We start from the raw sequence: 22,180 nt of genomic DNA, 5'->3' as shown, positions 1-22,180 counted from the left end.
CATTGCACTATTTGTGCATAAAGCAGTCAAATCATTGCAATATTTTTGCAAAAAAATGACCCATCACCACAGTACAAAAACAGGGCTTGTGTTTTCAACCAATCACACACATTTACTGCATGATATGGTTCAATTATTTCCCTCGTCAGCTCATTTTTGCAATACATTTGTCAAAATCATAACATTGTTATATTTTTTTCCTGCAAATATCACAAAAAAATTCTGTGAAATCCTGGATGGACTGCTTTAAGTCTTTAAAGACTGAACCAGTGGTCTGTTCATGATCAAACATGGTCCAACTCAGTTCTGCTGGTCACTGTGACAAGCCCATGTTGACCCCCACCCAACACAGACCGGTTCTGACCAGCTGGTTGTTATTGGCAACCATCTGATTGAAAGTTGTTATTGATGAGTCACTTGGTGAATGAGGGGTTGTGTGCATTAGGCTGGGTTTTCTTGGCAGCTGAAAAGATTGTAAAATCTATCTATAAGTTTTCTTTCATTCTGAATTGGCAGTTTGGAGCAGTTTGTGCCACTTTGACTGACAGGGTCCCTCATCTTGCTCTCTGACTAACTAACTAACTGATCGTTTCCAGGGCGACCGAGGATCAAAGGGGGCTTGTGGATCAGACGGACCGAAAGGAGAAAAGGTACAGTGGGAGAGAAAGAGGAGGGATGAGGAGGTTAGAGGGGAAGAAATGTGTGACAGGACGTTAAATTGAATCAACTTTATTTATCCAGAGGAGCCATTATTGTAGTTGCATGGTATGTTTTATAATGAAAGTCTTTCATAACCACTGTAACTATGATAACTCTCACTTTAGTTGTTAATGAGGACATTTTATAAGATTAACAGTAGGGGATGCACCATGCTGTGTCTTTCTAATGACCTGGCTCTGTGTGTGTTCAGGGAGATTCAGGGATCCATGGGAGGTCAGGGTTGCCTGGAAGGAAAGGTGAACAGGTAAGAATTATCCCATGAAGTACACTATAACATAATGTTTAAAGGGCTCTAAACAGTACACCATTGAGTCTGATAAATGGAATTTGGTATTACAACTGTATTTTCAGCCTTATCATCAAAGGGTAGACATGTTACCAGGTGTTGTACCTGTGTGTTTCAGGGAGACTTGGGGCCTCCAGGGGCCATTGGAACCCCTGGCAAGGAGGGACTGATCGGACCCAAGGTATTTGTCTTTGTATGGTGTCTGTGTGTGCGTGTGTACTTAATTGTGTGTGTATCAAGAAAACTGTGTGTTGATGTGTTACTTAATCTCTGTGTGTTTGTAGGGTGACCGAGGCATTGATGGAGTACTAGGACCCAAAGGAACCCAGGGAGAGAAGGGCGAAAGGGTGAGTCTTTAACCACAATTGAATCCACTCATGAAGTGCAGATCGGCACAAATACTCTGAATGTGACCACAGCCAAACCGCAAGCTGACCACTGACTGTAGATGTAGGGGAGAGTTGGGTAAGTTGAGCCAATGGGGTAAGTTGATCCACCCTTGTTTCTAGGAAACCATACACAAAATGATTCATTTGACCAAATATTTAGGAAGAGGTCATAATTTCATTGGGTCTGTGAAGGAATAAACCACATGGGAAAAGTGGTAAACAGATTTGACCAAGTCAAATGAATTCATTGTGTTAGAGGTTTCATGATGCTTGCATCTAAACCAAAGTAAATATTTTAAGATTGTTCAATACATCAGTTAGGATCTCTATAAGCTTCTATATGAGGTTCTTAACCTAGCATGAAAGTGTATATTTGTGGTTGTGTGGGCGAATATCGTAAAAATGTTTGCCTTCGGGTAAGTTGAGTCAATGGCAAGTTATGCAAATTGAGGCATTTTCTTCATAGGTGTAATGCAAGGCATTATCACTGGGATATGAGGTAACAACAGGGCCTGGCCTATGTTAAAAATGTTTTAAAAAGTACAAAGTGTTTCTTAGGTGTTAAGCCTGTGTTAAAAGATGCTTAAAATGATTAAAAGACAAAAAAGCGATTGTGATTGTTTTCAATTGTGTTTGGGAAATAAAGACAGGCATGGTTTTAAAAAGGTAGTGGTCATATTTAATTTAGTACAGAAATGTGTGGGCTGCTTAACTGTTCCGCGGATCAACTAAAACCTTACTCGAGATAAGTTGTGCCAAGTGCAAGCAATGTTTTCAAAACTGTAATGTTTACATTAATTCTGATTATTTCCAGGGATACACAACATCTTGAAATATATGTGGATATCTTTGTTAGAAAGAATACTATATTATCCTTGACGGAGTGATGCTGAATATAAAAACTATTCTCAATTTACCCCACTCTCCCCTGCTGTATATAAAGTCTGATGAAAACAACTGGTTGTAAATGGTATCTGACTATGGCTCCCTTCCTCTCCCTCTTCCTCTCTACAGGGCCCCTCGGGTATCCCTGGCCCTACGGGCCCCACAGGAGTGGACGGGGCCTCTGGACTGACAGGGCCTCAGGGGCCCGCTGGAGCTAAGGGCCCAGAAGGGCTCCAAGGACAGAAGGTACTCACTTGCTTTGTTTGTTGATGCCACCTAGTTATGATGTTGTAAATTTAACATGGTCAACGTGATTGTTGTTGTTGTCAGGGGGAGAGGGGGCCTATTGGTCCTGCCAAGATTGGTCCACGTGGTATCCCAGGTATACCAGGAGAAAGAGGCGGGCAGGTGAGTGTCACCACTTTACTGTGTGGTATTTCTGCTCATAGAGTATCAGACTGCAACTGTCCCCCAATAACTCCCTCAAACTGGCCACAGCACAGACACAGCTCTGACACTGTGGGCCTATCACTAAACATTATGCACTATATGGAACATTTGGGGACTTCAACATAAAATGTAGAAAAGGGTCAAATACAAGTTTTTGTGAAAAGGTTTTGTAAAGAAATTATAAATTTAACCCCTGAAGAAAACAGCTATTGTTGATTTCCAGTGCTTATTTCTGATCGTTTGAGCCAGATAGGTACCCAGTGTAGTACATCTGACCTTGGGGTTGTATAGCTATTAGTTTGCCCAACTGCTCTGAGAACAGTGTCTTTATGTCAGTTGTGTGCTGTGTGTTCTAATACATGTCTCTGCTGCAGGGGGAGTTGGGTCTAGATGGAGCCAAGGGAGACAGAGGAGAGCCAGGCTTGACGGTCAGTGCTTTACCTTGGCCTCGGGGCCCAAATCTGCAGGTTCTACCACCAACCTGCCCACACACACATGCACAAACAACCACACACACACATGCACAAACACACACACACAAACACATTATAATGTAGTCATGTCTCTCTGCCTGTCCCTTACTCTCCTCCTCTTCCCCTCTGGCTCTCTGTGGCAGGAAGATGAGATTCGTGCATACGTCCGCACAGAAATGAGCCAACACTGTGGTAAGTCTTAAAGTCACCTGCCAAAAACACAATGTCCCAATCTAACATGCTTGTGTTCTCAGTTGAACTTCAGTTCATCATCATCATCAAGTGAAACAAGTAATGGTGCTAACAGAGTGTTATGCAGATCCTCTGTCCATCTAGAACCTCTCAGTGCTGTTGACTGAAAGAGAGAGTAACATTCTATTTTCTCTTCCCTTCTCTCTTTGTCTTTCAGCTTGTGGAGGTGAGTGGGCTCAGTCTGACACGTGGACTAGGTGGTTTAAGTGCAGTAGCAGTAGTTCGCTTTGACATGAACTATTCAATTAGATTAGCTTTATTATTAGTTGTATGTACTCAATGTGTTTTTGGTTCTGACATGTGTTCATACTATATGTAGTCTTGGTTCTGTTGTCATGTGGTGTGGTCCATGTAGGTGTTCTACTCAGTGCTTGAAGTGAGCCAGTACAGAACTGACCTGTACAGAATATTGGCTCTAAAATATGATGAGTATCGGCAACTAAATATAAATAGTACCGGCACCCAAAATGAGTACCGGTACCTATTTCAGTCCCCTTCAAGCACTGGCTGTAGTGTATGTTCTCATGTGTGTGTATATGTTAGTGTGTGGCTGCCTGTGGGTTTCGGTGGTGTCTGGTTGTTATGTTTGTGTTTTACTGACCAACCTGGATGTCCTGTTGTTTTTATGTTCCTGGACCCTCTTCCTCCCCCCCCTGTCCCCTGTTCCGGCCCGGCTCTCAGGTATTGTTGTGACAGAAACCCTGCCCAGCCCCAGGGTACGTCCTGCTCCAGAGCAACAGCTGGCCCGGAAGGGCAAGCAGGGCAAGGACGGTGAGTGTGTCCATCCATCCGTCCAACTGTCCTTCTATCCCTCATCACTCCTCTTGTCTGTCTGCCTGTTTGTTTGTATGTCTGTCTGTGTCTGTTGGTCTGTCCGTCTGTCTCTGTATGTATCTGTTGGTCTGTCTTAACAAACAGCCCAGGGGGATGCTGTGAACACTGTTTTCTCATCAATAGTCTCTGAACATTAGGAATAATATGTCTGTCTATGACAGTTTTGCACACTTTTTAACTCTGTGTTTTGTCTGATTTTTAAAGTTAGGGGGTTTGTAAGTGAGGGTATTCCAGCTGAATAAAGGCCATCGCCGTTCCTTGGTGGACTGAGCCCTTGGTGAAAGTCCAGCGTTGTGCTGTAGGAGTTGCGGTGGTCAGTGAGGGGTCGGGGGTTAGGTTTGTGACCGTTGTGACGGCCCCTGCCCTGTGATATGTTGTAGGGCGTGAGCTGCGTGTAGTGGTGAACACCAACGACCCCGACTACGAACACTTCTACTCTATAGAGAGCTACGACGACCCCATGGCCATGGAGCAGAGCATCCACCTGACTCCCACTGCCAATCAGAGCCATGGTACGTCACACACGCACACCCTTAACCTTGGATCCAACCTCACACACTGAGGTCAGTCTAACACACAAACTCAACCTTGTATCCCTCTCACATACCCAGCCCAACCCTCCACTTAACTAACCTTCAAGTACTAAACCCAGTCCCACACTAAGACCAACCCTGTTTCCTCTTCAACATGCAGGTTCCTGGGTGTCTGCAAATCTCTCATTTCCAACAATGGGGGATTTACATGAATTGTTCAATTATGTGCATGTTTCTCAAGTTAGGATTGTATTTGTTTGTGTTATTGTGTCTGAAGTGTTTCTGTTTTGTGTTGTTAGGGTGCTTATTACAGTATGTCTGTTGATAAATGTTGATGTTGGTTGTATGATTACGTGTCGGCAGGTGAGAGAGTCACTGTTGACCCTCTGAAAACAAAGAGGCCCAGGAGAGAGGTCAAAGGGGAAGGTAAACCCGCCCACTTCCTCCTCTCCACTACTGGGGTGTTTCAAGGGCTTACTCCACCAGCCATCTTTGTATGTTATGGGCCTCTCCAGCATGATGGTTATTGATGTTCTGAAGAACACGCAAACACACACATACACACTCGCAGAAAAAATATCCCAAATAACCAATTGAGAATATTTGTTTTTCTTTGATTGCTGTCGATAACAAATCAAAACACCAAAGAGAGAGCAGTTTATTTTGTATGGGCTGCGTCTCAATCCACTGCATCCACCAATGTCGGCCTTCTGCGTCTGCGGTAGAAGGTGACCGAGCTACAGCGATGTTTGTCAGACCAGGAGACATCCAGAAATTCTTCTCAGAAAAATGACTGTAGTGTCTGAGCTGTTTGGCATCAAAACTAATGTGAACACTCATGAACATGTACATTGTTTTGCACTATAACACCCATAAGACTCGTGTGAAGGTAGCCCGGTACAAGTTCAAATATTTTATGGAAGTACAGTATATATGGAAGTAGTTTAGTGCCAAAAAAAGGTGTTAAATATGGGTATAAAAATTTTTTTTTGTCTTTCTTATATCTCTCAGATATAGGACAGACACACAAACTTAATATTTTTACTATCTGTTTACCCTATTCATCTATTCATCTATGGCAAAGATACTTATATGTTTCCCTTTTCATCTGTGTTTGGTGTGAGCTTGTTACTGGCTAGCTAGGTCTCCAGCCAGCATGGAACAAAAGGGGGGAGTGTCATTCAAAACTCTGACACAGTTGTCATGTCAACACATCCGTCAGTTCCGCTGTGAACTGCATCACAAGAGACATGCCAAGCGGAAAATGTATAAAAATAAATTACATCATTGATGCAATTTGAATGTTGTTTGAGTTGCTTTGTGTGTCACCAAATTTGCTTGAGATGATTTGACATCCAATTTGCGTGACATAAGCGTTTCAAAGAACTGTCAGTCAAGGTGAGCTCATGAATCTAAGCACACCGCCCACTGAGCCTGTCTTTTCAAACTTCTAGGTAGTTAGCCATGAGCGAAAAAGTACTTATCGGAATGACTGTTCAGGACTTTTAAACCTATGACCTGACCCATCCCCTGTGTACTACGGCCCCCCCCCTAGCCTCCTACTCATGCTTTTAGCCACTAAAACTGAAACTAAATAATATAAAAATTGAATACTATACAATCAACTATACAATCAAAACTAAATAAAAACTAGCATATCAGGTCTGAAAACTAACTGAAACTAAACTAAATTTGAAATAAAAATCTAAAAATTAATATAAATAAAACCAAATATAAAAACGCAAAAATATAATAACCTTGTTATGCGGGAAACAAGCATTCCATTCAAGCTAAACATTGGATATATAGTGTTTTGCAACTAAATCTATTGCAATACACATGAAAAAAAATTAATTCAAAATCTGAGGACAGTAGTATTTTACGAACACATAAAGGTACCCATAAGCATTCATTTCTGATGAAAAAACATACATGTGAAACATTTGTGGATATAGCATTTTGTAAATAAACTCTTAAATTGTATGATCACTTATTTCATGATAATGATGGAATGTTAAGCAACTGTTCAGTAACATTAATACTAATATCACATTCATCTAACATTCACCTGTAGCTTTCTATAGCTTTTGAAGCTTGATTTTTCTCTCGCTTGTCTCTCTCTCTCTCTCTCTCCCTCTTTCTTTCTTTCTTCTCTCTCTCTCTCTCTCTCTCTCTCTCTCTCTCTCTCTCTCTCTCTCTCTCTCTCTCTCTGCTTCTCTCTCTCTCTCTGCCTCTCTCTCTCTCTTTCTCTGCCTCTCTCTCTGCCTCTCTCTCTCTCTCTTTCTCTGCCTCTCTCTCTGCCTGCTCTCTCTCTCTTTCTCTGCCTCTCTCTCTGCCTCTCTCTCTCTCTCTTTCTCTGCCTCTCTCTCTGCCTCTCTCTCTCTCTCTTTCTCTGCCTCTCTCTCTGCTCTCTCTCTCTCTCTCTCTCTCTCTCTCTCTCTCTCTCTCTCTCTCTCTCTCTCTCTCTCTCCATCTGCCTCATTGTGTGTGTGATGTATTCCAGCTCCAGTGGATCCTTGTGTGTTGCCCCTGGAGGAGGGCAACTGTGGGAGATTTACTCTGCGCTGGTACTTTAACAGCCAGGTCCAGGCCTGCCGACCCTTCATCTACAGCGGCTGTGAGGGCAATGCCAACCGGTTCCTCCAGCAGGAGACCTGTGAGGAGCGCTGCCTCGGGGAGGACACAGGTACACACACACACACACAAGCAAGCATACATAGTAACCTACTGTGCACACACACACACACATGCATACAATTAACTGGCAAAATAAAGGAAACACCAACGCAGTGTCTTAATAGGTTGTTGGGCCACCACGAATCTCTACAGAATGTCCCATAAGTGTTCAATTGGGTTGAGAGCTGGTGACACACAGACACACACACATACGTTCGCGCACACCCACAGATACACTCCCCTATGCTTAAACTGGCCATTTTTATACATGACCCTAAGCATGATGGGATGTTGATTGCTTAATTAACTCAAGGACCACACCTGTGTGGACGTGCCTGCTTTCCATATACTTTGTATTCCTCATTTACTCAAGTGTTTCCTATATTTAGGCAGTTACCTGTACATTATGCTGAATACAGATACATTCATGCTGCACATACACACGTACACACAAGCAAACATATTTTTAAAAACGGCACATTTTCTTTTGTTGCAGGTGCAATTCCTTTGAAGAAGGGGCGATGATGAACGGCATGTCATGACCACCTCTCCACCCTAAAGAATGTCAACAAATGGTTGTTTAATATTTAAAACTATAAACATTGGCAAGGTTTTGAATATATATATATATAAAGCTTTGATGGATCTTGTCTCATTGCCACAGGTCACATTGTTGATTTGCTTATTTATTTCAAGTACATTTATATTACATTAACTGCAGCCAAACGTTTTAATCCCTCTCAGAATTACATCTAGCGATTACAGCAGTACTGTATTACTGGAAGACAATGTTGTCCAAACATTGACGCAACCTTACCACAGAAAGCAGGATCTGCCTTTGGTGGATGTACAGCTCATGAGTTCCAAATCTGTCCACTAAAGAACAGAGCTGTTCTGTATGTATGAAGAGGCACGCACAATACGTTATACAGTATGTTATAATATTTTGCCAATGTGATGTACATATAAATGTATATTTGTATTACCTGGGAAAAAGAGTTTTGTGTGTCCTAATGATTCATGTTAAACTCTGCATGTTTTTACCTGACAGAGGTAAGGTGCTATTTTAAAATGTATATTTGTATTGCACTTTTCATTTGTTGTTTTCAAAGAAAAAACTAAAGTTTGTTTTTTTCATCAAGTTTAATGTTCAAATTGCAAAGGAACACACTCATGTTGGCTTGACAACATGAATCATTGTTTTATTAAATATATAAAGAAAAGTATTTGTACAATGTTTTTTAATGAAAGAGACTTTTTGAAGTGGTAGTTTGTTTGGGCCCTGGGTCAGCACACTGGGAAATATGATAATGTTCTGAGAAGACAAGAGTTTTTCCTGGTCAGGTCACATGGTCAGGAAAGATTCCTGGCCTTAGTTTTAGCTATGTCATGTGCAGTTCCTGTACCTGAGTAAGGATGAATTATTGATGGCACCACCTTGAGCATAGAGAAGATGAGGATATTGATGATGACCATGTTGAGGCTGATGCTACGATCTGTTCACACTTCCCTCCTTCACACGTCTTTACTGCGTGTTGTGCGTTGAATGTTCGAAGGATGTTCTGACAGTTGGGTGTGACTCATCCTCCCCTGTTTTTTTTTTTTTTCTCTCTCTCTCTCTCTCTCTCTCTCTCCTCTGATTTCCCCTGGGGAGACACTTCAGGACAAGCCCTACACAGTTGGTCACAGATTTGCATAGTTTTTAAATAAATGTTATTACATGGTTATTACAGGTTTAATCATGTCTATTACAGTTGTGTGTGGGGGGGCTTAAGATCTGGATGTGTTTTAGCATTCATCACACTTCTCTGCACCCAGCCTGGCCCTCAATCTGCTCAGTTCCTCTGTCTATTACTGTTACTCAGGGTGGGTGTGTGTGTGTGCGTTGTCTATGGTACACAGCAAATTCTCCAGTGTTGAATCAACACTAAGAGTGTTAAGTTTAACACTATTCCACTGTCTATATGGGTTCACAAATGTCAGTGTACAATTATCGCTTTGCTTAGTGCTGATACTGTTCATCTTTCTCTAAGAAAGTAACACCTATTGTGTTACAGTAACTCGTTTTTTGATGTTTTAACACTGTCTGGTGTAAAGCCTAATTTGCATATTTCCCAGGGTGCCTTGCCTTTTCAAGTGAATTGTAGCGTTACCACCCATTACTTTATTTGTTAGTGACAGTGACATGGTTGTTAAATGTGTTCCTTTTAAAGTCCTGTGGCCGTCAAAAAGTGAGTTCCTTAGTTGACAATACATTACATACTGTATATCAAGGCCTTACTTTGATGGACAAGTTTTACCCTAAACTCCTGGTTTACAGGTCACTCACATCAGGCACTGCAAGTACATCAGGCCGACTCTGCAAATAACATTATGCTGGCATGCAAAGTGATGTGTCATTTTTATTTGAATCCAGCCAGAGTTAGGACTGATTGGATTAGTTTGGGAACATCTATGTTCCCAAATCTTTGTCTAGCATAAGATTAATTAATCAATGTACATGCAAAAACATAGATATTTAAAACATTGCCCCCAAAAAATGCAGTAGGGCATGCTGGGAAATCTGATAATGATGAGTGTGGTTTTGATGGAAATGTTTTACTCTCATACTCAACACTGGTAATTAACACCAACACTGGGGTTCTTTTACTAGAAATGTTTCACTGAAAAATGAACACTAGGTAACACTTGCCAATTTGCTGTGTAGAGTAAATATTTTCCTCTCCTTATATCTGATCAACAGCATCTGTCATTGAATGATACAGAGTTTAGCAGCTGGTGGTTCATACAGTTACATCTTCTCACCCTGCCTGATCAAGGGAGGAGAGGGGGTTACCCTTCCCATGAGCCTCTGCCTGGGGGGCTTCTTTCCTGCTTTCCTCTGTGGTACCAACTTAGAGAGGAGAGGGGGGCTGTGGTACCTCTGAGAAATGAGAGGGTGGCTGTGGTATTTCTGATAGAGGAGACGGTGGCTGGGGGCTGTGGTACCTTTGAGGAGAGGGGGCTGGTGGGCTGTGTTACCTCTGAGGAGAGGGGGATGTGGTACTTCTGATGAGAGAGGGGCTGGTGGGATGGGGTACCTGTGAGGAGAGGGGTGCTGGGAGGTTGTGGTACCTCCGAGGAAAGAGGGGTTGGGGGATTGTGGTACCTCTGAGGAGAGGGGGCTGTGGTACCTCTAAGGACGGGGCTGGGAGGATGTTGTACTTCTGAGGAGAGGGGGCTGGGGGGCTGTGGTACCTCTGAGGAGAGAGGGGCTCTTAGGCTGTGGTACCTCTGAGGAGAGGGGAACTGTGGTACTCTGAGGAGAAGGGGGCGGGGGACTGTTCTACCTCAGAGGAGAGGGGCTGGGGGGCTGTGGTACTTCTGAGGAGAGGGGGGCTTGGGGGCTGTGGTACCTCTGAGGACAGAGGGCTGTCCTCAGAGGTACCAAATATAGGTGTGCCACGCTTGTAGCGCCATACCCAAGAAAACTCGATACTGTAATCATTGCCAAAGGTGCTTCAACAAAGTACTGAGTAAAGAAAGGGTCTGAATACTTACAGTTGAAGTCGGAAGTTTACATACACCTTAGCCAAATATATTTAAACTCAGGTTTTCGCATTTCCTGACATTTAATCCTCGTAAAAATTCCCTGTCCTATGTCAGTTAGGATCACCACTTATTTTAAGAATGTGAAATGTCAAAATAATAGTAGAGAGAATTCTTTTTTTCCAGCTTTCATTCCTTTCATCACATTCGCAGGGGGTCAGAATTTTTCATACACTCAATTAGTATTTGGTAGCATTGCCTTTAAATTGTTTAACTTGGGTCAAATGTTTCGGGTAGCTTTCCACAAGCTTCCCACAATAAATTAGGTGAATTTTGGCCCATTCCTCCTGACAGAGCTGGTGTAACTGAGTCAGGTTTTCTAGGCCTGCTTGCTCACACGTGCTTTTTCAGTTCTGCCCACAAATTTTCTATAGGATTTAGGTCAGGGCTTTGTGATGGCCACTCCAATACCTTGACTTTGTTGTCCTTAAGCCATTTTGCCACAACTTTGGAAGTATGCTTGGGGTCATTGTCCATTTGGAAGGCCCATTTGCGATCAAGCTTTAACTTCCTGACTGATGTCTTGAGATGTATAGTATGTATGTATAATATAGCTACATCACTTTCCTACCTCATGATGCCATCTATTTTGTGGAGTGCACCAGTCCCTCTTGCAGCAAAGCAACCCCACAACATGATGCTGCCACCCACGTGCTTCACGGTTGGGATGGTGTTCTTCAGCTAGCAAGCTTCCCCCTTTTTCCTCCAAACATAACAATGGTCATTATGGCCAAAGAGTTCTATTTTTGTTTCATCAGACCAGAGGACATTTCTCCAAAAAGTATGATCTTTGTCCCCATGTGCAGTTGCAAACCATATTCTGGCTTTTTTTATGGCGGTTTTGGAGCAGTGGCTTCTTCCTTGCTGAGCAGCCTTTCAGGTAATGTCAATATAGGACTTGTTTTACTGTGGATATAGATACTTTTGTCCCTGTTTCCTCCAGCATCTTCACAAGGTCCTTTGCTGTTGTTCTGGGAATGATTTGCACTTTTCGCACCAAAGTACGTTCATCTCTAGGAGACTGAGCACATCTCCTTCCTGAGCGGTATGACGGCTGTGTGGTCCCATGGTGTTTATACTTGTGTACTATTGTTTGTTCAGATGAACGTGGTACCTTCAGGCATTTGTAAATTGCTCCCAAGGATGAACCAGACTTGGCTGATTTCTTTTGATTTTCCCATGATGTCAAGCAAAGAGGCACTGAGTTTGAAGGTAGGCCTTGAAATACATCCACAGGTACACCACCAATTGACTCAAATCATGTCAATTTGCCTATCAGAAGCTTCTAAAGCCATGACATAATTTTCTGGAATTTTCCAAGCTGTTTAAAGGCACAGTCAACGTACTGTATGTAAACCTCTGACCCACTGGAATTGTGATTCAGGGAATTATAAGTGAAAAAAATCTGTAAACTATTGTTGGAAAAATTACTTGTGTCATGCACAAAGTAGATGTCCTAACCAACTTGCCAAAACTATAGTTTATTAACAAGAAATTTGTGGAGTGGTTAAAAAACTAGTTTTAATGACTCCAACCTAAGTGTATGTAAACTTCCGACTTCAAATGTATATAAATGTGATATTTCCAGGGGGGAATTTCTCATAAATTACCTACTATTTCTAAAAACCTGCTTTTGCTTTGTCATTATGGGGTATTGCGTATACAGTAGATTGATTAGGGGAAAAACAATTGAATAAATTTTAGAATAAGGCTGTAATGTGAAAATTTTTGGGAAAAAGTCAAGGGGTCGGAATACTTTCCCAACGCACTGTATGTACTAAGACATATCAGTGCAAAGGGAAATCCACTTCAGTGCAAAGGTGCAAAGGGAAATCCACTAGAAACATTATGATCCTGGTGGTGCAGCAGACTAAATAACCTACAAGGCTCGACGATGGCAAATCGCAGGTTAAAATCTATGTACTTCATTGTCATTCTTTTAAAAAACTATATGTTTGGACAATAATCTAAGAAAATATGTTGTAAGAAAATGTAAATGCCGAAGTTTGTCAACTTGATATATTAATGTTACATTTCACATCAATATTAGCAGAACATTGCAGCAATGTTTTCATCACTACTTCCATTATAGCCATAAAATAACACAATTTATGTCCCAACAGGTCTAAATGTGTCACGACAGTGTTATGACCATATTATAACAGGTTATGACAAGTTATGTGAGATGTTATGACATGGTTATGACCGTGTCTTAATGTGTTATGGCGCTGAGTGTTAAGTAAAGTGTTACCAAAAGGTGAATAGAGGGTGTTTTCCAGGAGGGTTGTAAGAGCTCGCTCACGAGTGCACAAATATAATATGGCTCTGATTTATCAATGAAAACATGCCAATACTGTATGCTGTGCGTGTGCACGCAAATCCTAGAATCTCCATGTACTTTATAAAGGTCTAGCACAGATGTTTGTTGTTATAGGTGTTAGTGGTAATATCTCCATCAAGACTAACTGAATGTTCCAGGAATCTCCAACATTTTATTGCTGAAGTATTGAATGTTCCGTGAACTTTATTATAGCCATCATGTCATGTCATAATGTCACACTATAATTGTATGAGATTATTGTAGGAATATCCCCTGCTTGTTGTTATGGATAACACATCCAGAACGCTCCTGTAATGTTTCCTCAGAACCACTTCTATTGCTCCCACATTTTGTTGCCTGTATGTTCTAAGACCATTATCAGAACACTGTTATTACATTCCCTGGCAACATAATGATAACCTTAATGGAATGTTCTGTAGTAGTTTTTACTGATGTTGTGAACATTTTAGTGAATGTTAAAAGAACGTCCCAATTATATTTAATTGGTAACATTTTCTTGAAAATAATATTTGGTGATCAAAAACATTATTTGAAAGTTTGTGGGATGTTTTTCTCCTTATGTTAGCTCAAACCCTACCTAGAACTTAATGGGAATGTTAGCTAATGTTCTGGGAATGTTCCCAGTTTGCTGGGCTGTTTGTTGTTGTCAATACATATAATTGGTTGTTAGACCTACAGCATACAGGATCTTAATTTGACCACCCCTTTGCAAGAGAAATGTTCCTTCGCCGCAGGAAATTAAAGCTTGCATTGTATTTGAGGTTTAAAAATGCTTCTAAAGTTTGTCATTTCCACTTTAAAATGTCAGACTTGATTTGAAAAATGTATCAACCCATACAAAAATTATTTTTGTTCTGGGTGTTTTTGGTTAAAATCTACCATAATAGCAATGTGCCAGTTACAGGTAACTGCCAAAATAAAGGAAACATCAACATAAAGTGTCTTAATAGGGCGTTGGACCACCACAAGCCACCAGAACAGTTTCAATGCGCCTTGGCATAGATTCTAAAAGTGTCTGGAACTTTATTGGAGGGATGCGACATCAACCTTCCATGAGAAATTCCATCATTTGGTGTTTTGTTGATGGTGGTGGAAAACTGTCTTCGGCACCCCTCCAGAATCTCCCATTGGTGTTCATTTGGGATGAGCTCTAATGACACAGACAGACAGACGGACGGACGGACGGACGGACGGACTGACTGACTGACTGACTGACTGTAAACCCCCTATGTTCCTTTGTGACCCCTCTTTTTCAAGTCACTGAGATCTCTTCTTCATACCTTCAGGTAACAAGACAGGACACATTCATGGATATGTCTGCTGTTAGTCCAAATGCGTAACCAGGATATGATCTCTTCTTCTAGCCATGGTAGACAAAATAATATGAAACTGGGCATTTGTATACATGACCATAAGCATGATGGGATTTTAATTGCTTAATTAACTCAGGAACCACACCTGTGTGGAAGCACCTACTTTCAATCTACTTTATATCTGTCATTACACAAGTGTTTCCTTTACTTTGTTAGTTACCTGTATATGAGGGGATAGTGGGCCTGATTGGACATGGCTATATTAATGTGCACATGATCGAAGTTAAAGGTAAATATTAATTATTTAATGGAAAACAATGCACTGACTACATGTGACTAAACAACTGTGACTAAAACTAGACTAAAATTGTGCAGAGTTTTAGTCTACTAATTGCAACTAAAACTAAGAAGGATGAAATTACTAAAATGAGGCTAACACTAAAAAGTATTTTAATCATAAAGACTACATCTAAAATAGCTGCCAAAATTAGCACTGTATTAGACAGAGGTGGCTCCCCCTGTCTCCATGTGCCAGTACTGCACCCTAACACCTATCAGCAGGAAGCAGAGGCACATTCTGAAGCTGTTCATTTTTCCTCTTGAGTGACCTTGTCTGCTTAAAGCCGCAGGGTCTGTGGTTGGCAGAGCGCTAGAGTGGTAGGAACAAGCCAACAGGAGGACAGCGCATGCCAAGAATTCACTCTTTCTCCCTCCCTCCTTCTCTCTTCCACTCACTCCTTCTCCCGCCAACTTCCCTATCCAAGTACCCCAAGGGCTATTGCCATGGCAATGAACATTTACTGGCATGTATTTTTTGCTTCCATTGCTTTTTACCCTCCTCTGTCATGTGATATATGTAACTATGATAATTTTGTTTAATCCTCAGATAACCGTGTGTGTGTGTTTGGTGTGAATGAGTGTGCACATATCATGTGTGAGAGCACATGTCATGTGTCCTATTTTACCCGTCAGCTCCTTTCAGGCTTCGAACTCATGTCTTATCTGATTCAGAGGGGTTGGGTTAAATACGGAAGACACATTTCGGTTGAATGTATTCAGTTATACAACTGACTAGGTATCTCCCTTTCCCTTTATCTATCGTGTGTGTGTGTGTGTGTGTGCGCGTGTGTGTGTGTGTGTGTGTGTGCGTGTGTGTGTGCGCGTGTGTGTGTGTGTGTGTGTGTGTGTGTGTGTGCGCGCGTGCGTGTGTGCGCGTGCGTGTGTGCGTGTGCGTGTGCGTGTGTGTGTGTGTGTGTGTGCGTGTCTGCAGGAGTGTGTGAGTGAGGGCATTCAAAGTTCCCTCTGTCCTCTAAGAATTTAACTCAGAGTAGTGCCACTGTAAGCATTTATTTGGCCTGTGCTTTTGGCTGTCTCTCCACTGCCAGTAAGCAGTTTCACTACAAACTAATTAGAATTAGAAATGGATATTACACACCTTACTCTCTGCCTCTTTATACATACCCTATCTGCCTTTCTCAATTACCATTAGTAGCAATGTGGGTGCCCCACCTACCTGGGGATCTGTCTTTTTCAGCCATCTATATTTCCTGTGTATAAGGGGTGCAAAATCCACTTGTCACTTAAATATCACTGAATTGATTGCTTTCATTTCACTCATACAACTCTTTCATACTCTTGCTTGTGCCTATTGTTTTTCCCATTGACGTTATGACCATGGAAATATTTGTAATGAACTATCAAACACTCTAAAATTAGTAGTTTTGTCACACAATACCACAGATGCCTCAAGTTTTGAGGAAGCGTGCGGTTGGCATGCTGACTGCAGAAATGTCCACCAGAGGTGTTTCCAGAGAATTTAATGTTAATTTCTTTACCATAAGCCGCTTTCAATGTCATTTGGGGGCGGCAGCGTAGCCTAGTGATTAGAGCTTTGGACTAGTAACTGAAAGGTTGCAAGATCAAATCCCCGAGCTGACAAGGTACAAATCTGTCATTCTGTCCCTGAACAAGGCATTTAACCCACTGTTCCTAGGCTGTCATTGAAAATAAGAATTTGTTCTTAACTGACTTGCCTAGTTAAATAAATAAAAGATTAAAACATTTTTTTTTAGAGAATATGGCAGTACGTCCAACCGGCCTCCCAACAGCAGACCACGTGTAACAATGCCAGCCCATTCACCTGCGGCTTCTTCACCTGCGGAATCATCTGAAACCAGCCACCTGGACAGCTGATGAAACTATGGGTTTGTACAACCCAAGAATTTCTGCACAAACTGTCAGAAACCGTCTCAAGGAAGCTCATCTGCATGCTTGTCGTCCTCACCAGGGTCTTGACCTGACTGCAGTTCGGGGTTATAACCGACTTGAGTGTGCAAATGCTCACCTTCGATGGCCACTGGCTGTGGAAGTGTGCTCTTCACATATGAATCCTGGTTTCAACTCTACTGGGCATGCATGGCGTGTATTGCATCGTGTGGGTGAGTGGTTTGCTGAAGTCAACGTTATGAACAGAGTGCCCCATGGTGGCGGTGGGGTTATGGTTTAAGGTATGTTTTTTTCCGCCTTTATTTAACCAGGTAGGCCAGTTGAGAACAAGTTCTCATTTACAACTGCGGCCAAGATAAAGCAAAGCAGTGCGACACAAACAACAACACAGAGTTACACATGGAATAAACAAACATACAGTCAATAACACAATAGAAAAGTATATATACAGTGTGTGCAAATGAGGTAGGATTAGGGAGGTAAGGCAATAAATAGGCCATAGTGGCGAAATAACTACAATTTAGCAATTAAACACTGGAGTGGTAGATGTGCAGGAGATGAATGTGCAAGTAGAGATACTTGGGTGCAAAGGAGCAAGAACAAAAAAATAACAATATGGGGATGAGGTAGTTGGGTGGGAAATTGACATTAATGATCTGTAAGCTGCTCTGACAGCTAATGCTTAAAGTTAGTGAGGGAGATATGAGTTTCCATCTTCAGTGATTTTTGCAATTTGTTCCAGTCATTGGCAGCAGAGAACTGGAAGGAAAGGCAGCCAAAAATTAATTGTCTTTGTGGGTGACCAGTGAAATATACCTGCTGGAGCACGTGCTAGGGGTGGGTGCTGCTATCGTGACCAGTGAGCTGAGATAAGGCGGGGCTTTGCCTAACAAAGACTTATAGATGAGTTTGAGCCAGTGGGTTTGGCTATGAATATGTAGTGAGGGGCAGCCAATGAGAGCATACAGGTCGCAGTGGTGGGTAGTATATGAGGCTTTGATGACAAAACAGATGGCACTGTGATAGACTGCATCCAATTTGCTGAGTAGAGTGTTGTAGGCTATTTTGTAAATGACATCGCCGAAGTCAAGGATTGGTAGGACAGTCAGTTTTACGAGGGTATGTTTGGCGGCATGAGTGAAGGATGCTTTGTTGAGAAATAGGAAGCCGATTCTAGATTTAATTTTGGATTGGAGATGCTTAATGTGAGTCTGGAAGGAGAGTTTACAGTCTAACCAGACACGTAGGTATTTGTAGTTGTCCACATATTCTAAATCAGAACCGTCCAGAGTAGTGATGCTGGATGGGCGGGTATGTGCCAGCAGCGATCGGTTGAAGAGCATGCATTTAGTTTTACTTGCATTTAAGAGCAGTTGGAGGCCACAGAAGGAGAGTTGTATGACATTGAAGCTGGAAGTCTGGAGGATAGTTGACAACATTTTTGAGAATATGAGAATATTCATGTCCAAAGAAATGCCAGAAGTATACAGAATGGTGTCTCTCTGCGTGGAGGTGTTTCAGAGAATCACCAGCAGCAAGTGCGACATCATTGATGTATACAGAGAAAAGAGTCGGCTGAGAATTGATCCCTGTTGCACCCCCATAGAGACTACCAGAGGTCCGGACAACACTCCCTCCGATTTGACACACTGAACTCTATCTGAGAGGTAGTTGGTGAACCAGGCTAAGCTACGAACAACAAACACAATTGCATTTTATCGATGGCAATTTCAATGCACAGAGATACCGTGATGAGATCCATTGTCGAGTCATTCATCCGCCGCCATCACCTCATGTTTCAGCATGATAATGCACAGCCCCATATTGCAAGGATCTGTACACAATTCCTGGAAGTTGAAAATGTCCCAGTTCTTCCATGGCCTGCTTACTCACCAGACATGTCACCCATTGAGCATGTCTGGAATTGTCTGGAATTGTCTGGATCGACGTGTACAACAGGGTGTTCCAGTTCCAGCCAATATCTAGCCACTACTCACAGCCATTGAAGAGGAGAAGTACAACATTCTACAGGCAACAATCAACAGCCTCAGCAAGTCTATGCGAAGGAGATGTGTCGCTCTGCATGAGGCAAATGGTGGTCACACCAAATACTGACTGGTTTTCTGATCCACGCCAGTAGCTTTTTTTGTAAGGTACTGTATCTGTGACCAATGTGAGGGACTAATTAATTTATTTCAATTGACTGATTTTCTTAAATGAACTGTAACTCAGTAAAAATCTTTGAAATTGTTACATGTTGCGTTTATATTTTTGTTCGTGTACATGGAAGTGTTACACTTGAAAGTTATCGAAACACTTTGATAAAAATATGTACATAAGTTCAGCAATTGCTCTCTTCTGATATTACTCTGTGGGCTACTGACCGATTCAAAGCTTCCTCTTGGTCAGTAGCTACAGAGTGGTATGAGAAGAGTGCCATCTTCCTGCATCTCACAACTGCCTGTATTTATTGATCTCTGCCTGCCGGGCCCATGGGTTGAGGTAAAGTCTGTCATATCCAGGATGGAGTGCCATGCACTTCACCACCCCCCTCCTGTCACCTGACTGCACCTGTCCATAACCTGTAATATATGACATAGATGGAAGGGACTTATCCACCCACTGGAGACTTGAAGACAGAGAGCTGTACATGTCAGTGTGGTTAGACAGACAAATCCTTAGAATAGACCATAGAAATAGAACAGAATGACGTGTTAGTTCTGGGACAGCTGAAATTGTACCAAATATCTTTATGTCCTAGTTCTATCTGTGGTTGTACTCTACACACAACTTATTTTCATTTGCTAGTTCAGGTTTAGGCTTCTGTCTTCATAAGCAAATCAATATGATAGCCTACTAACAGCAGAAAATGATTTGTCTTTGAAACACAAACACTCCCATCAATTTTTTTGTTGATAAACTTATCTACATTAAAGCTGGCCATGTTTGTGCAATGTCCACATGTAGCCTACACCTGTAGGGATAGTAGTTCTGGGATTTGAGATCTAAAGCTCAAACAGCAGACAGAAGGGGAGATGAGACAAAACTAGCCAGTTGTAGAATATTGTGTTGACAGCTGAGCTGACTGAAAACTGGGCTTTAGAGCGTTGGGCCAATAACCGAAAGGTTACTGGATGGAATCCCTGAGCTGACAAGGTAAAAATCTGTTGTTCTGCCCCTGAGTTCAGTTCACACACTGTTCCCCGGCGCCGAAGACGTGGATGTCAATTTTGGCAGCCCCCCGCACCCCTCTGATTCATGCGGAATCAGTGAGTGCAGTTCACTTTTAATGAGGCAGTCTAGACAGGGCAGGTGAGTGCAGGTAGGCCTAGACAGTGCCACTTTTTGGTGGTTCCAGCCCCGGACCACTATTTATGTTAATGTGTTTGTATATGCAAATTCTCCCAGTGTATTTATGCAAATACGGCACATTATTATTCATTTTACACAACATCTAAAAAAATATCTGATACCGTTAGAAAATGTATATATGACTGCATTCTATGAATTCCCACCAAAATCCTTGAACTGAATTCATTATTTGTCCCTGCCAGTAAAATGTTAATACAGTCAATATCTGCCTACGGCGACCTTTCTCAATAGCAAGGCTATGTTCACTGAGTCAGTACAAAGCTTTCCTTAATTTTGGGTCAGTCACATTGGTCAGTTTTTCTGCCACTGTGTACTCTCTGTTTAGAACCAAACAGCATTCTAGTTTGCTCAGTTTTTTTGTTCATTCTTTCCACTGTGTCATATAATTATCTTTTTGTTTTCTCATGATTTGGTTGGGTCAAATTGTGTTGCTTGTCCTGGGGCTCTGTGGAGTCTGTTTCTGTTTATGAACTCTCTCTGTCTTTCTCTCTCACACACGAACATGCACAAAAAGGTGTTTTATTTTATCAGCATATTCTCTTCATTAAGACAGTGCAGATTATGGGCCACCTGAATGCCTGTGCCAGAATGGCTGAGCGTTATTCAAAGTCTCTCTGGGGGCCGTCTCCAGCTCATAAGCCTACATTAACATGCTCAATTCCTCATCCCCGACAACTGTCATTCACTGTTTTATTCTCCATTCCAATTTATGCTAAAACTATTAACAGCCCTAGTTTTATTAGGTTGTTTTTGTTGCACTGCTCTCCCCTTACATGAAGTGTGCATGTAACACAAAAGGCACATACAAAGTGCACACACACACACACACACACACAGACTCTCTGGACAGACAACTGCCATTGACTTTGAGAGGTGGCTCATCTTACCTTTCTCCCCAGGCTGGTGCTTTGCTGGACTGCTCTCAACTGTTCTTTGGCTTACCAACACAAGAGGATAGAGCATCTCTCCCTCTGTATCTCTCCATCCTCTCTCCTATATTCTATCCTCTCCTCTCTCTCTCCTATCTTTTACCCTCTCTCTCCTATATTATACCCTCTCTTTCTCCTATCTTCTAACACTCTCTCTCTCCTATCTTCTACCCTCTCTCTCTCTCCTATCTTCTACCCTCTCTCGGCTAACAGAAGGATCGTTTTGCTGCTGAACAGGAAGTGGAGAGTGGTGGAAAGAGCTGTCATTTAGAGAGAGGGTGGGAAAGAGAGAGAGAGGAATGAGGGTACTATTTTGGACACGAGGAAAATTGAACAACCATTCGGTCTTTATATTACTGTAGCATAGGCTGTGCTGCAGCAAATGTAGGCCTACAAGAAAAACTTTTACCATAATGAGATGATAGGTCTACATGCATTGTGAACTGCTCTCCGTACTGAGATGGGCTGTCTGTCCCCACCCTGAGCGTTGATTCATCATGCAGAGGCCCTAGAGAAGCCAGATTTAGACACTGCATATAATTTAACAGTTGCATTTCACGCCATGCTATTCATATAAATAATTTATATATTTTTTGCAGCTATTTATCCCGGGAAAGGGGAGCATTTTTGCCGGGAAATCTCGGTAACCGGGTTTGCTCTAATTCTGACTTAAAGACAGGTTGATACTGATGTCTGAACTGGGAGAGACCTTGCACGCAGCATTAAAACCATGCAAGACACATCTATTACTTTTCATCATCTTTTGTTGTTATTGAATTGAATGGTAAGGGGGGACCCTGTATATTCTTCAAAGATGTCAAGGAATTGTCTTATATGGGACACCACACAAAGGGATGATGACTAACATGTACCACAAGACAAAATGACAATATGAGAGGATAGAGTATCTCTC

The 22,180-nt window shown here is 42.0% G+C and overlaps 1 protein-coding gene across 5 annotated transcripts in view; it reads left to right on the top strand.

Moving 5' to 3' along the window:
* Nucleotides 1-9,225, top strand: part of LOC112262844 (collagen, type VII, alpha 1) — a 102,526-nt gene extending 93,301 nt beyond the window's left edge. For 4 of the 5 annotated variants that reach the window (XM_042297203.1, XM_042297200.1, XM_042297194.1 and 1 more), the window contains 14 exons: nucleotides 597-650; nucleotides 911-964; nucleotides 1,125-1,187; nucleotides 1,291-1,353; nucleotides 2,410-2,526; nucleotides 2,611-2,688; nucleotides 3,105-3,158; nucleotides 3,347-3,395; nucleotides 3,613-3,621; nucleotides 4,137-4,226; nucleotides 4,670-4,801; nucleotides 5,186-5,248; nucleotides 7,326-7,508; nucleotides 7,995-9,225. In XM_042297203.1, coding sequence (XP_042153137.1) covers nucleotides 597-650; nucleotides 911-964; nucleotides 1,125-1,187; nucleotides 1,291-1,353; nucleotides 2,410-2,526; nucleotides 2,611-2,688; nucleotides 3,105-3,158; nucleotides 3,347-3,395; nucleotides 3,613-3,621; nucleotides 4,137-4,226; nucleotides 4,670-4,801; nucleotides 5,186-5,248; nucleotides 7,326-7,508; nucleotides 7,995-8,023 — 1,038 coding nt within the window. In that variant the 3' untranslated portion in view covers nucleotides 8,024-9,225. The remainder of the gene's footprint in view (nucleotides 1-596; nucleotides 651-910; nucleotides 965-1,124; nucleotides 1,188-1,290; nucleotides 1,354-2,409; nucleotides 2,527-2,610; nucleotides 2,689-3,104; nucleotides 3,159-3,346; nucleotides 3,396-3,612; nucleotides 3,622-4,136; nucleotides 4,227-4,669; nucleotides 4,802-5,185; nucleotides 5,249-7,325; nucleotides 7,509-7,994) is intronic. The other variant, XM_042297204.1, reaches the window with a different exon arrangement.
* The last annotated feature ends 12,955 nt before the right edge of the window (nucleotides 9,226-22,180 follow it).

Source organism: Oncorhynchus tshawytscha, linkage group LG02 (assembly GCF_018296145.1).
Source record: "Oncorhynchus tshawytscha isolate Ot180627B linkage group LG02, Otsh_v2.0, whole genome shotgun sequence".
NCBI classification, from domain to species: domain Eukaryota; kingdom Metazoa; phylum Chordata; class Actinopteri; order Salmoniformes; family Salmonidae; genus Oncorhynchus; species Oncorhynchus tshawytscha.
This window is presented reverse-complemented; position numbering and strand designations above follow the sequence as displayed.